General features: G+C 43.2%; 1 protein-coding gene across 5 annotated transcripts in view; it reads left to right on the forward strand.

The window, feature by feature from the left end:
• The window catches only part of TENM4 (teneurin transmembrane protein 4), a 780,788-nt gene that overhangs the window by 686,471 nt on the left and 79,889 nt on the right, over positions 1–14,428 (forward strand). For all 5 annotated transcript variants that reach the window (XM_077113447.1, XM_077113449.1, XM_077113448.1 and 2 more), the window contains one exon: positions 9,560–9,679. In XM_077113447.1, coding sequence (XP_076969562.1) covers positions 9,560–9,679 — 120 coding nt within the window. The remainder of the gene's footprint in view (positions 1–9,559; positions 9,680–14,428) is intronic.

Below are 14,428 nucleotides of genomic sequence, written 5' to 3' on the forward strand. Positions count from 1 at the left end.
AGGTGGTGTTCAGGACAGACCTGTGGTGCCCAGTCTGAGGGTTATTGGAGGGGAATGCCACCCAATCTCTAGAGATCATTTACCACCCCTGTAAAATGAGGGCCTTGGACTCAGTCACCTTGAAGACCTTTCCGCTTAAAAATTAAACTTCTCCTTTCAATATGATGGATTCTATGGATTTCTTCCCTTCCCCCAAACGTACACAAAATGTTCTGGAAAAAAACACATTTTTCTGTAGTGAACAGAAACACTTCTTGTGATATTTATTCCATATTCGCAGCAAGTGATCTGGTTGGAGTCTAAACTGAGCCCACCTACAAATGGAAAACAGGAGTCAGGGTGCTTGGACAGAGACTGATTCTTTATTCAAACTGGGGGAATGTTTTGGTTTCATACTATAATGACTTGATAGGAAACTCCCATTTTTATTCCATGCTAGCTTTACTTCCAGAATCAAGGATCTTTAAAAAGTCAAATTATGTTTATATTAGAATGTGAGTTCTTCAGAGGTAAGGACTGTCTAAATTTTTGTTAATTATTTAAGAAATATTTACTGAATACCTGCTGAGAATAATGGAAAATAAGCCTATGATCCCTGTCCTCCTGTAGTTTCCATGAGTAAATAAGTAAAAAATATAATAATGAATAAATACCTTCCTTACCATACACATTTGTATATAGGACCTAGAAGGTACTCATTTAAAAATTCCAATAACTGAATCCTCTTCTCATTTACCAAGTCTTTCTCTGTCTAAGCATATATATATGAGTTGAGAGAATTTGAGGAGAGGAGGGTATATATATATATTTTTTTTTGGGGGGGGGTCATATGAAATAACTAAATTTATAAGGTCTTCTCCCATCATCTTCTCTCATTAGTTTATCTATTTATTTCTTTACACAACATTTATTGTGTGTATACTATATACCTACTTCTGTTCTAAGCACTGTTAAAGTTACAAAGATGAAAAAACACATCACCCACAAAGAACTCACAGTCTAGTAAAGGAAATAAGGTATGCAAACTAATAAATGCACTTTACTGGGATAAGTACATTGTGCTTTGGAAGTAAGCAAAGGAGAGAGTGGCTCTTTTTGCTGCAGAGGCAAGCCCTAAAGAAATGATTAGTAGGAATGGGGAGAAAAGACATTCTAGGCAGATAAAGCAGCATGGACAAAGGTAGGGAGACATGGAAATGCATGGCAAGACAAAGCAAGGATGTGAAAGGTGATACAACATGTCTTGACCACAGGTGGGAGAATGGAGAAATGGGACATGACCCCAAAGCAACAGATAGGGGCCAGGTTCTTCAGAACCCTATCTGTTCTGAAGGGTTTTTGAGGGAGTTTGGGATCAAGGCTTAGAGAGATGAACAGTAGACCCGCACTGGTTTATTTACACATAACTGCAGTGTCTGTGTGTGTTTGTGTTTGTGCATGTGTGTATATGCATATATAGAAAATCTAGCTTTAAGTAAACTTATTCATCAAATGGTCAAGTGTTCTAGTTTGCTAGCTGCCGGAATGCAATATACCAGAAATGGAATGGCTTTTAAAAAGGGGAATTGAATAAGTTGCTAGTTTACGGTTCTATGGCCAAGAAAATGTCAATGTCCAATCTAAGGCATCCAGGGAAAGATACCTTGGTTCAAGAAGGCCAGTGCCATTCAACATTTCTCTCTCAGCTGGAAGGACACATGGCAAACATGGCTGTGTCTGTCGGCTTTCTTGTGGCTCTACAAAAGGGACTCTCTCCAAAATGTTTCTCTTTTAAAGGATTCCAGTAAGCAACTCCACCTTCAATGGGTGGAGACACACCTCCATGGAAATCATCTAATCAGAAGTTACCACCCGCAATTGGGTGGGTCACATCTCCATAGAAACCATCAAAATGTTCCCACCCAATAATGTTGAATGAGGGTTAAAGGATATGACTTTTGTGGGGTCGACCACAGATTCAAACCGGCACATTCCACCCTTTGGACCACAGAAAGACATGCTCTTTCCACATGCCAACTACATTCATTCCATAACAGTATTAGAAAACCTTAAACCATTTCAGTAATCATACAAATACAATACAAAGTTAGAAACAGTATAAAATCTCATCAAAGTTAGTTATGGCGTGGTCTGTCCTAAAGCAAATTCTCCTCTGGCTCTGGACCTGTAAAACTCACAAGTTATTTACTGCCAACATACAAAAGAGGAACATTTATAGGATAAATATACCCATTTCCATAGGGAGGAACACAGGGGTCACAGGACCCAAGCAGTTTCTAAAACCTGCAGGGCAAAGTCCATTAGATTTCAAAGTCTGGGAGTCATTTATCTTCAGGGCTTTTGAAAGTGGCAGTCCCACCCTTTGCAAGGGCCTACGCAGAGGCCTGCCTCTCTCTGAATGCAACCTTGGGGGACACTGGGAGACCACCTTTATCATGGCTCCAGACATCGGGGCTGTACCCAGACTCTCAGCCATCTTTGGGACACATGCTCAACCCCTCGTGTGGTGGCAGACAGGCTCTCCTCAAACCCCAAGGAATGTGCTTCACTCTCTCCAATGCCTGAGGCTGCATGACTCTTCCACTGCAACCAGGTGGAAGGCCCATCCTCTGCCTTTGGGGAAAGTTCACCCTCTCCACGTGCTTGGGTGGGTCCAGTCTCCTGACATCTTCTTGACTTTAGACCCCAGCCTCTATGGTTTTGCCCCTGAAGTTATTTTACCTCCGGTGTGTCGCTTCTCTGTTCCTCTCAGTCCCGACTGGCAATGTTTCTCTTTATACAGATCCCGCAACACTCTCGCTGGTTTTCAATGCAGTAGCCTCAAATCATGCCCATCAGACATAAGGAGTTCCCACAGATCCTTCTTGGATAACTCCCTGTCCAATTCTGGCTTTCTCTGAAATGGATGGCTGGTTTCACATTTGGTTAAATCTCACATGGGGCACTTTTCTCTGGAGTCTCCCTTCCTGGAAATCCAGAATTTTCCAGAATATCAATTTCTAGTTTATTCATACCTGAGTTCAGTTCTCAGCTTATCTCTTTCCTGTCACATTTCACTATAAGCTGTGAGGAGAAACCAGGCTGCACTTCCCACATTTAATTTGGAGATCTCTTCTGTTAAATATACAAGTTCATGGCTTTTAAAATCTGCCTTCCAGCCAAAGCCACTAGTCAATTTTGCCAGATTATCTGCTATTTTAAAACAAAGATCACCTTCCTTCCAGTTTGCAATAACACATGGCTCATTTCTGTCTAGAGCTTCATCACAGGTATCTTTAGAGTCCACATTTCTACCAACAGTCTCTTCAAAGCATTCTAGGCCTTCTCTATCAGGCTCCTCACTACCCCTCCACATTCTTCCCCTTATCCATTTAAAAAGTCATTCCCACATGTTAGGTATTTGCAAACTGCAACATCACACCACTCCTCAGGTACGAAAATCTGTACGGAAAAAAAGGTCTTGGAAGATGCAGTGTCAGTGGCATGGGTGGGTTGGATTTGCAGAACCCCCTAATGGTGGTAATCTGACAGGCTGTGAAGGAAGGCTTTTCATCTGGTCTCAAGTAAGGATCTTAAAGCACTGGATAAATTGTAACAGATGCTGTAAAAATCAGTAGTCAATCAGCAAGAGTTAGCAGAAAACAGTTTACAAAGGGTTTACACAATGCAGGTATGTAAATCTACTTAAAATATGTAATGTAAAGGGGGTGCTATAGGTAACCAATGATTTGCATAGGTTAGCAAATACTTGAAAACAGAGAAACTAGAGTTATTATTTACTACCTAGATCCAAAATGATTATTCTGATCCCCAGAATGCCATCTTAATTAGCTGCTTTCATTTAATAACCAAAAAAAAAGTTAAAACTGCTGTTTTTCTACCTTCACCTTCCTTTATCTGCTTATATAATATACATTAAAAAATAAATGTAACAATTTCTGGCATTCTCTTTTAAAGTCTTCAAAAGAAGAAGTAAAAGTGATTAGGAGGAATTAGAAAAAGCTGTTGGTCTACAAGCTGAGGCCAAGTGAGTCCTTCAAGGGAAGGTGACGAAGGAACCCAACCCTTGCATGCAGGTTGTGTTGGCCAACTGGAAAGGCTCATGCCTTTCAGACCTAGATTCTCTAACCATATCCCTGTCCAGGTCAAGTAGCTCAGAATTCTCTGACATCACCTCCACCCTAAGTTACAAAAGGACATCAGTTCTTTATTCATTCAGTGACTAATTTATCAAAAGCTTACTCTGTGCTCTGCATTCAGATTCCAGAGCAAACACTGTTTTGGAGGAGTCTTTCTTTTGCCCCCCTAGGCATCACCTGTGCTCAGATCTGAGACTGTACTAGTGAAGGAGAGGTGGTCTCTGTCTTCAAGGAGTACAAGGTGTGCCAGGAGGAAAGATTGTCCAGATAGTATGACCACACTCAGTGTAGCCCAGAGGGGTGGGAGAGTTGGATACTACTTGGGCATATGCTCCAGCTGGGCCCTCAAGGGTAAGCAGGCAATTTTCAGGGAGACAGAATAGGTGAAACTTTGCAGACAGAGGAGACAACTTAGAGAAGAGTTTGCTCTCCATTATGATCCTGAACCACTGTGTGGTAGAGCTACTTGAGCGGGAGTGGGTAGTATCAGATAAAACAGTTAAAATTCTTAAACATGTATTAGATTCCATTTTATATCAGATTGGGAAAAATTTCAGCCTGCGTTTGACAAATGAGAGATTGGAGGTCCATAGGAATGAAGTGACTACCCAAGACCATACAGTTAGGGGCACAGTCAGAACTAGGAATTCAGAGTCCTTAATCAGTGCTCTTTCCACCACACCTCTACCACTTCTCCCTGAGTGACTTTTGCGGTTGCTTTTTTTCTTTGTTTGATTGCTTTTGGGGATTGTTTCTTTCTCCTACAGTTTCTTCTCTTACTCTCAAACCTGGCCACTGTCCTCAGGAAGCAGTCAGGCAGATCAACTCCCACCCCCCTCATTGGTGTCAGCAAGGTCTTGAGTGTGTAATTGGACTAATGCCAGTATGTTTGATGCCCTCCCCCTCTGCCCTGGCATGAGTGCTCCTTCCTGGCAGAGTTCAACCAGCCTAATTGCTCGTTTTATATCCCAGCTGCCTGACATATGCCAGACCCATGTGTTGACTCACTAGTGTCAGAGACAACTATACTAGGGCATTTCTAGTTGGCTTTCCTAAGTTCCAGAAAGCAATCGGGGACTTCGATTGATGCATATTTGTAACCCTAACATTTAACACAGGGTCTGGCTCATAGTAGGTTCCCAGTCTGTTGAGTTAAAGTAAAGTGAATTTTAGTGAGTTCAGGTACATGACACAGAAAGAATAAGGACTTGGAAGTAAGAAGACCTAGCTTTGAGTATGAGCTCAGCCAGTTGAGCTCCTTACTATGTGACCTTGGGCAACCTCTCTGAGCTTCAGTTATTTGATTATTTTTTCCCTCCACGAACACTCATGGCATTTTCGTTTGCTGAAGCTGCCAGAATGCAATATATCAGAAGTGTATTGGCTTTTACAAAGGGGATTTATTAAGTTGCAAATTTACTGTTCTAAGGCCATGAAAATGTCCAAATTACGGCCTCAGCAGGGAGATCCTTCTCTCGCTTCCAGGTTCCTGTGTCACGTGCAATGACACATGGCGATGTTTGCTAGTCCTTCTCTCCTGGATTCTGGTTTCAAAATGGCACATTGAGCTCTTTTGCTTCTTCTGTTTTTTTTTTTTTTTCCTTTCTCTGATCTCTATGCAAAATGTCTCTGGCTTTTATCCCCTCATAAAGGATTTAGCGAGGGGATTAAGACCCACCTTGAATGGGCTGGGTCACATTTCCATGGAAACAACCTTAGCAAAAGGTCCCACTCAACAGTAGGTCTGCCCCCACAGGGATGGATTAAAAGAACATGGGCTTTTCTGGCGCACATAACAGATTCAAGCCAGCACACAGGGTAGACATCCCAAGCTTACCCTAGCCATGGAGATGTGGTCCCAGTACTCCTCTAGCTTATATAATAGGAATGTAAGACAGCTATGTAAATGAGAATAATGTAATCAGATGGCAACCACAGTCATGGCAAGATCCGTGTTAGCTATGGAAAAGCCCAGAGGAAGAGTGATTAATTGTGTCAGGAAGAGCTGGTGACAGCTTCTCTGAGACAGACACAGCTTAGATGGCACTGTTAGGATGAGTAGGAAATAACACCCCAGCACTCCATTATGTCAGGGCAGTGGCCAAGGGAAAGAGAAACCTCAAATATAGAACTGGTGACAGGAGGATCGTAAGAACCAGGTGGGAAGCTGAATTGGTGAAAATGATCTGCCTCCCATGTCAGTGGTTTCTCACCAAGCCGGTCTTCTGTGACAGAAATTCACAGTCAAAGCGACAACCGTTTCTTAGCTACATCTCCAACCCTGAGCAAGTGCCTGACCCTCAGTGTGGGGTGGCTGGTTCAGTGGTGTACGGAAGTCAGCTTGTACCAGATCACCAGAGCAGAATGTTAAATGTTCAGGAATCTTGCAAGCCAGTTGTTAAACAGCTATTTAATAAAAATTACATTGTATAAAATTAAGATATAAAATAAGTTACAAAATTATATTAAAAACAAAAATGATAAATACTCAAAACATATCACTTCCTACTTATTTTACTGTAGTTTATCTTTGCTCTTGAGGTGATTTAGGACTATTGTGGCTATAGGAAATACAGCTCTTGACAACTTTGCATTTAGTGTTGTCACATTGATAGGTCAAAATCAGCCCTGGTGAGAGGCTTTGTTTCTTTTGAAAGAAAACAAACAAAATAAATGTTTGTTTAACATTTACCTGCACACTACCCAGTGGTATTAGTTAAATAATTGGAGGAAGAAAGAAAGCATCAGATAGCCCAGCACTCGCATTTTTTCAAACTTCCCTGGGCAAAAGCACATGGCAGGAGAGAGGTTTCAGGAGCCTCCACAGAGCGGACTTCCCTGTCTCCTTTGTTCCAGAGAAGCCTGTGTGCTAAGCTGTGGTTTCTTGACAACTGAAAATCATGATCAAACAGAAGGAGGATGGAAGTGTTTTTCTCCAGAACTTGATTCCTGAGCCAAATGCCTGTTTTGGCAAGAGGCCTCTATGGCCTGCAGGGGCACAGGGAGTCAACTTAATCTTCTCCAGAATCCAAAGCAATCCACAGGAGCCTGGGCTAAAATTACATCTGCGCTGGCTTGCCAAAGCAGAGACTACATGATAGCCAAACGACACTGATTTAGTGTTCCCCAATTATCAGGAAATCCTGAAAGGGAGATAAATCAGAGGAAGCTGGCCTGCATGTGTATGAGGGGCAGCAGCCAGGGCAGCCCCCAAAAGGAAACCGTCCCCAGAGGGCTGGTTATTGTCCAGGCAGAATCTGAAGGCACATGTTTCAGAGGAAAAACTGGAGAGTAGCCAGCACCAGGAGATGAGATCTGTTAGTAATTCTCTGGAAGGACAAAGTTCCAGCAATAAGAAATTCAATTGTCCTCCATTAAAGAAAGCATCTCTCAGTACCAGCTGAATGCAATTGATGGAATAAATCTCCCCCATTAGCAGAGAGAAAATTTCACATAAATTTATTGGGAGACCTTCAGAGCAGGTCTGAGAGTCTTTGCTGAGCCTCGCCCGCTTAACTTGTTTCCCATGTAATTGCATTTAGACCAAGGGCTCGGAAGGAAACCACTGGGAAGGAAACCACTGACTGAATTAGCATTAACCAGATAGTGTAGAGCGTGGTGCAGGGGTGGGTGCAGTGGGAGCGGGAGCCCGATGCATTGTGGGTATTTGTTCTTGCCTTCAGAAAGGACAAGCTGAAACTAGTGAGACCAGCTGCTTACAAGTCTGGTGTTAATTGCTTTTCTCATCAAACAGAGAAAAAGTTTATCGCTCTAGGAAGATAGAGATGTGGGCACCTAATAAAGCAGGTGCTAAGTTTGAAACCTTTCTTTACTAAAGCCCACGGGCCTCATCAGTAGCCCTCACTTGGGCCAGGAAAACATGCCTTCTGAACCAAGGTGAATGGAGAAAGTTGTCTAGAAGCAGTGTCTGCGATTTTGCCTCAGATGTCTCCTCTCAGTGGGGGATCTCTCCCCACTGCCCTGGTGCGTTAGGGCATTGATATCAGTCAGGCCTTCATCTCCACCCATTCCCTGTGGAAAACACACATGGCTACAACGCTCGACCCAGAGTCGTGAGGTCCCTGTTCAAGGCCTGCCTCTGACGCCACTTCCCTGTGTGACCTTGGGAAAATAATATAGCCTCTCTGGACCCCAGTTTCCTCTTCTATAGAACGAGAGTATCCCACTAACTCAGTGATTTGAAAAACTGACTTCTAAAGACGCAAGATTCCACAGAGTTGTCTTCAGAAGCACCCGGGGGGGGGGGGGGGCCCCACATCTCCTACATCTAGAGCAGATCTCAGTTTTTATCTGTTATCTACTTTGGAGTTCTTATGAAAAATGTCATCTGCTGAAATACTGGAGGGAAAAATCATTCTAGGTGTTCGCTACCTGTCCTCACTTATTTGCTTAGTCTACCAATTTTTAACAATAACCTGCTACTTGTTAGATATCATCTAGGCACTATGAAGATAAAGAAGCTAATAATCCTTTATCCTGCCCTCAAACAGCCCTCCAACTAATAGAGAAGAAAATCATGTATGGTGTACTACGATATCACATGTATGGTGTCAGTTTATGGGGACAGAGTAATTGGTTCTGACTAGGGACTTTGAGAAAGGCTTCAGGAAAGAAGCATCATTTGAAGCTGAATCTTAAAGGATGAGAATGTTGGGAGAGGGATGCAGGAATGACATTTGTAGGCAGCTGAAAGAATATAGCATGGGCACAGAGGCTATACACAACATTAGCCTGGCAAGTTTGGGAAAATCAGATGGTTTGTTCTAGAATATAGAAAGAGAGCAAGGGGTAGGGGGTTATTGGGAGAGGTAACAGGTTACAGAACCCACTCCAAGGGGATGCTGGTGTCTCCCCTTCCCTATCTCCCATGCCAGATGAAGTACCCTCTATCCTGTTCACTTTCTTCTCTGTTCACTTTCAATGAAACTATTAATGGCAATAATTACCACAACCATTTATGGAACTTACTCTATACCAGGATGAAGAAGTTGAGGCTCAAGTTGCAAACTTGTGCAAGTTCAGAGAGCTAGAAAGTAGCAGAGCTGGCATGTGGAGTGACCTGACTCCAAAACCCACACACTTAACTGTACTGTTCTGCCCTCTGGAATCAGTTTTATCTCCTCACAGTATAGTGTGGTATCCTCAGAAAACTATGCCTATGTGAGATCATTGAAAGTACCTCCTAACAGTAATTATTTTGGAGGATACTCTGAGGCCTTATATTGAGGCAATCTGAAAAAAAGAAAGTTATTGTTTTTCATTTTGACTGAAAACCAAGAGCCCCTCGATGCAAGACGTGTCTGAGTGACATGCCTTCTGTCTTCTGACCTCTGGGGGTTCCTGCCAGCCAGTCTCTGAGTATGAAAGGTGGATCATGTTATTCTCTTCTCTTCCCACAGGCATGCATGTGTCATTCGTGGCCAAGTGATGACATCCGATGGGACCCCACTGGTTGGTGTGAACATCAGTTTCATCAATAATCCTCCCTATGGGTACACAATCAGCAGGCAAGATGGCAGGTAGGAGACCTGTTGTGGGCCAGAGAGTGAAGGCTCTGCCCTTCTGCCTCCCTGCTCTCAGATACCTGCTGCAGGAATAGCAGCCTGGAAAGAGCACGGACTCGGATTCCGAGGACCAGAAGTAAAATACCCAGCTCTGCAATTCACTGCAGTATGACCTTGTATCTGACTATTGATATAGATCAAGTAGTTTCTTTTCATTTGGTTCTCAGAGTAAGCATGGGGTACTTTATACATATTATCCTGCTCCACGATTTATGGTATAAAATCCTGTAACATGGACCGCTTTCTACAGACCCAACAGCTCCAAAAATCATAGGTATTCCTGTTGGGTTGTTTCTATCCTACAACCACTTAAGTTCATGGAAGTGACTATCAACCTGCCATTGGGTGATGACAAAATTCTGACCTTCAAATTCCTCTGAGAACTATCAGTAGAACGAAACAAAGTTTCATTAATAGCCCTGCTCCCCTCCTTGCTAGCCATGTGTCCTTGAACAAATATCCTCTCTTCTCCAAGCCTCAATTTCTTCATCTGTCCTATGGTCCTAATATTATCTTCCTCACAAATTAGTTGTGAGAATTAGCTGATATGATGGATGGGGAAGCACTTGACCTTAATAGGTGTTCAGGAAATCACAGTTCCCTGTTCCACTCTGATCTGTTGCTGCATTTCCAGTGTCTGACACATAGTAAGTATACGCTAATTATTAGCTGTTTCTTAAAATTACAAACCATAACATGCCCACATGGTGATGGTTACAGTATAGGCAATGAGAATACTTTGGAGAAAAGGGGAGAGGAAAGGGGAATGTGGAATATTTAGGCTGTCAGTGGTGACAAGTCCCCTATTTTTAGTAAAATCAGGTGGTGATGGTCCATCTGGCTAAGTGTGGGTCCATAAGGTTGGTATTCACTCCATGTTGGAAATTAAGCTCCAGGCTGATTGATTTTAGCACTTCTTTAATCCAATATCAGATGTGAACATGTCCCAGCCGAGGTGATAATGAAGTAGAAGCTCATCTGTTTGTAGACATGTGTGCCTCGTAGATGGGGTTGGCAAGCCTAGCATGGGGAGCTACTCCCCCCACTCACTCCTTGTGAATGGGAGGGGACCCAGCTGGATGAAGTCGGTGGCCAGTCCTTAGGGATAATCAAGCCAGATCAGTTCACTGCCCTCTGCCCCCTGTACCCGTTCCATCCCAGGAAGCACCCTGGTGCACACTTCACCTCAGCATAAAGGAATCTCCTTCATTATGCTCTGTCTTTACTACCTCCTAGTGCTGGGCTGCCTACTTTATTGAAATGGCAGATGTGAGCATCTAAGGCAAGGGGTATTCTGACTACATTATTACTTGCTATGAAACAATCATCAAAAAGGAGTCTTTGGGAATGGCTTCACCGCCCCCCCCCCCCCCCACTATGGATCTTATCAGTTACTCGTGTGGGATGGTGAATCATCTGTCCTTATACCCTGATGGACTTGGTTAGGGTGGATCCTTTAAGCAAAATCTGGCATAAATTTGGTGGCCCTTAGGAAAAGCTCACCAGAACATTCAGCTTTGATTTTTCCTGTTTGTTCTACACCTGCAATCTCTACTGCCCTAGATCATGGAGCCCCTGGGAGGTAGAGATTAGCCGTATTTCCTGCATTAGCCTCCTATGTTATGACATAGTAGCCGGAACTGCTACAACCTAGAGCTTGAGGTTCTGAACAATTCTTACCAGCTCATTTTGAGACTTAACTTATTTTCCCGACTTTGACACTGCATAGGTATGAGGAAGTCATTACTTGTCCTCCTGGTGTTCAAAGATCCCTGTTTGCTGTATGTGAATGAGTTATACCTTGTCCGTTTCCCTCCCTGTCTTCCCTGAGTCACCTTCTTTGTTACCTCTCATGCCCCTAGAGAAATTGCAAAGCTAGAGATAGAGTCTGGGGATAAAGTCCATACAATTGGACTGAAAGTTCAGGGACTATAACTAACTCATCTTTATATCCCTCACTTTCTATGCAGGTTCTGTGATACCCTCATCTGGCACCCACTGCCCCCTCCCTCTCCCCACCCCACCCCTACACTTGCTGAAACACCAGGCCTCAGTTCTTAACAGCAGCCCATAAACAGAAAATAGCAGCAGAGAAGTGGGCCAAAGAGATGATTAAAAAGATGGAAAATAGAAGTCAAGAAGAAAAATTAAAAGAATAGCAGACAAAAGAAGCTGTTCAGGCTTGTTGAATTAAAAAATGATTATACACTGCATTATGCCCAGGGAATGTATGGAGTATTGTGCTATTCCGAACCATTATCCCATCTATCTCATTAATAACTCTGCCAAGTGATTGTGATCATCAGCTTCATTTTACAGATTGAGGCTAGAGAGATGAAGTAGCTCACCTATGGAGTAAGTGACAGTGTTCGGATGGCCCTATGCTGAGAACTAGGCCTTCCCTTTGTGGTCAGATTCCACATCTACAGCAAGGTTTCCTCTCCAGATGAGCAGGCCTGGTCTCAGCTAATTAGATCCCAGCTCTTGGCAAGATCAGCTGCCCCCAACTTGCTCACAGCCTTGGAAACGTGTTTCTTCGTGTTTGCCTTCCCTCCCTCCCCATACTCAGCAACTCGTGAAGGGAGCTTGGAAGTCTGGCCAAAATTCTGTTTGAGCGCTCTGTCAAATGTTCTGTCAAAGAAAATGTTCTGTCAAAGCACAGATGCTGTTCAGTTCTGCGGCAGAAAACTTGTTCTCTGAGTGTTTCCCCCAAACCATGGATCGTCTCCTGGAAGGCCAAAATACGAACTCTTGGATCAAAATAAACACCCACCTTCCTCAGTGTTTCTCTATCATTACTTATTCAAGAATGAGAAAGTATTATTACTTGTTGAAGCATGGACCCCAAATAAGCTGAGTGAGGAACAGGCAAAAGTGGGTAAAAGATTCCTACAAAAGATAGAAGAGTTAGGGTTTGGAACATAGGGGCCCCATATCTGGGAACACCATCCTCCAGGAGTGAGATTTGGCACCAAGACAGGAAAATTCAGTACAAAATCCTTGTAGCTTTTAGAGAAGGGAGGAAAAACTGGAACAATGGTCCCAATTCCAGATGGTACATTTATCAGAGATAAAGGTAGGGGCCTGAATTGGGGTCTCTAAAACCAACTGCACAGGTGAAAAATGTGTTGACTTGCAATAACAGCCAAAATAGAAAGGGACTTAGTAGACAGTCAGTCCAAAAGAAGTTGGCAGTGTCACACTTATGCATTAATTCTATAAACTTTTAGCCATCAAGCACTGGGCTAGGTTCTGGAAAGACTGAGCAGAACCAAGCAATTTTCTCATGCCAGAGAGCTAAATGAGTAATTACAGTGCAGTGTAAAGCAAGCTATAGGATGTATATGGTGCAATGGGAACCAGGCTGGAATTCTGACTCAGTAGGGTCGTATTGAGAAGGTGACGTTTGAGCTGTCAAGTTTGATAGTTAAGAGGAGCTCTCCATCCACATCCTTAAAATGCATCCTAAAAGTGATAATCTAAAAAGATTTTTTCCCAAAAAATGACAGCCAGGGGGTGGCAGCTGTGGCAAAATGAGGTCCAGTGAATAAGGAACTATATGGAGAGAACTCAGACTCAACTGAAAAAAAAACTTTCTGACCTTCAAAGCTAACCTCAGGTAATGCAGTGGCACAGTCCTCCTCTGGATGTAACAAGCCCCTCATCACTGGGGTGTCTAAGCAGGAACTGAATGGCCCCTCGGTGGCAATTGGTCCCCTTTTGAAGAGTCTAAAGCATCAGATTGGGGATAGATACTGGATCAGATGACCATTAAATTTCCTTCCAATGGTTCAGCAGTTACTGGATTTTAAATATCCTGTTTTTAAAGAGGGATAAGGGATGCAAGATTCTAGTCTGAGATCTTATTGCACACTGAACATAGGATGTTAAGTAGCAGCCAGTTACTCTCCTTAGCTAAGCAGACCTGACATACAGAATAGTGATATACCTGGGTTTACACCTGGGCTTCCTTTCTGTTGTCTATAACTTAAACTCATCTGGCCTCTGATCCTGTGACTGCAGCACACTCAGATCAGGCTCTGGCAGTGGCAGAAACACTGGAGTATATGGAGTCTCAGAGAGTTTTCTCAGATTCTCAAAAAAAAGGTCCATGCCAAGGTTTGGATAGGCAAACACCTTGCCAAGTTTGTGCAGGTGCCAGGAGTTAGGATACCAGAACCAAAGACAGAGCTGCCAGCAAGTTTCTGGTTGGGTCATGTTTGAGCATAAGATATTTTGGCGTGAGGCAAGACAGCCTTTGACTTTACAGTTCCTGCAAACCTGAAACACAGTCTACAGAGTAGCCCAGCAGAGAGTCATCTAGGGTGGGGAGGGCCTTGAGACCCCATCACAGAGCAGACCTATTTGGTATGCTTTCAGAGACAGAACTAGGACTAGGAAGGCAGGCTGCTGCTCACAGCTTCTAAGGGCCAATGAGCTGAGGCTGGACAACCAGCTTTCAGGATGCTCTCACTGATCTCATCTCAAATGGGAGGTTGGAATTCAGAGTCTTGGGATTCCTCTTTGAAGATACTGTGATTTGAATTGAGCCCATCTCTAACCTGCATAGCTGCTTTATAGTCTCGAAGACCTTTGTTACATTATCTATCATAATCAAAGTTAAAATTGCTATAGAATTTTAGAATCTTAGTGACTTATGATAATTTGAACCTTTACATTTTACAAAGGAGAAACAAGGATCAG

The sequence above is a fragment of the Tamandua tetradactyla genome, chromosome 8 (assembly GCF_023851605.1).
Source record: "Tamandua tetradactyla isolate mTamTet1 chromosome 8, mTamTet1.pri, whole genome shotgun sequence".
Lineage (NCBI taxonomy): Eukaryota > Metazoa > Chordata > Mammalia > Pilosa > Myrmecophagidae > Tamandua > Tamandua tetradactyla.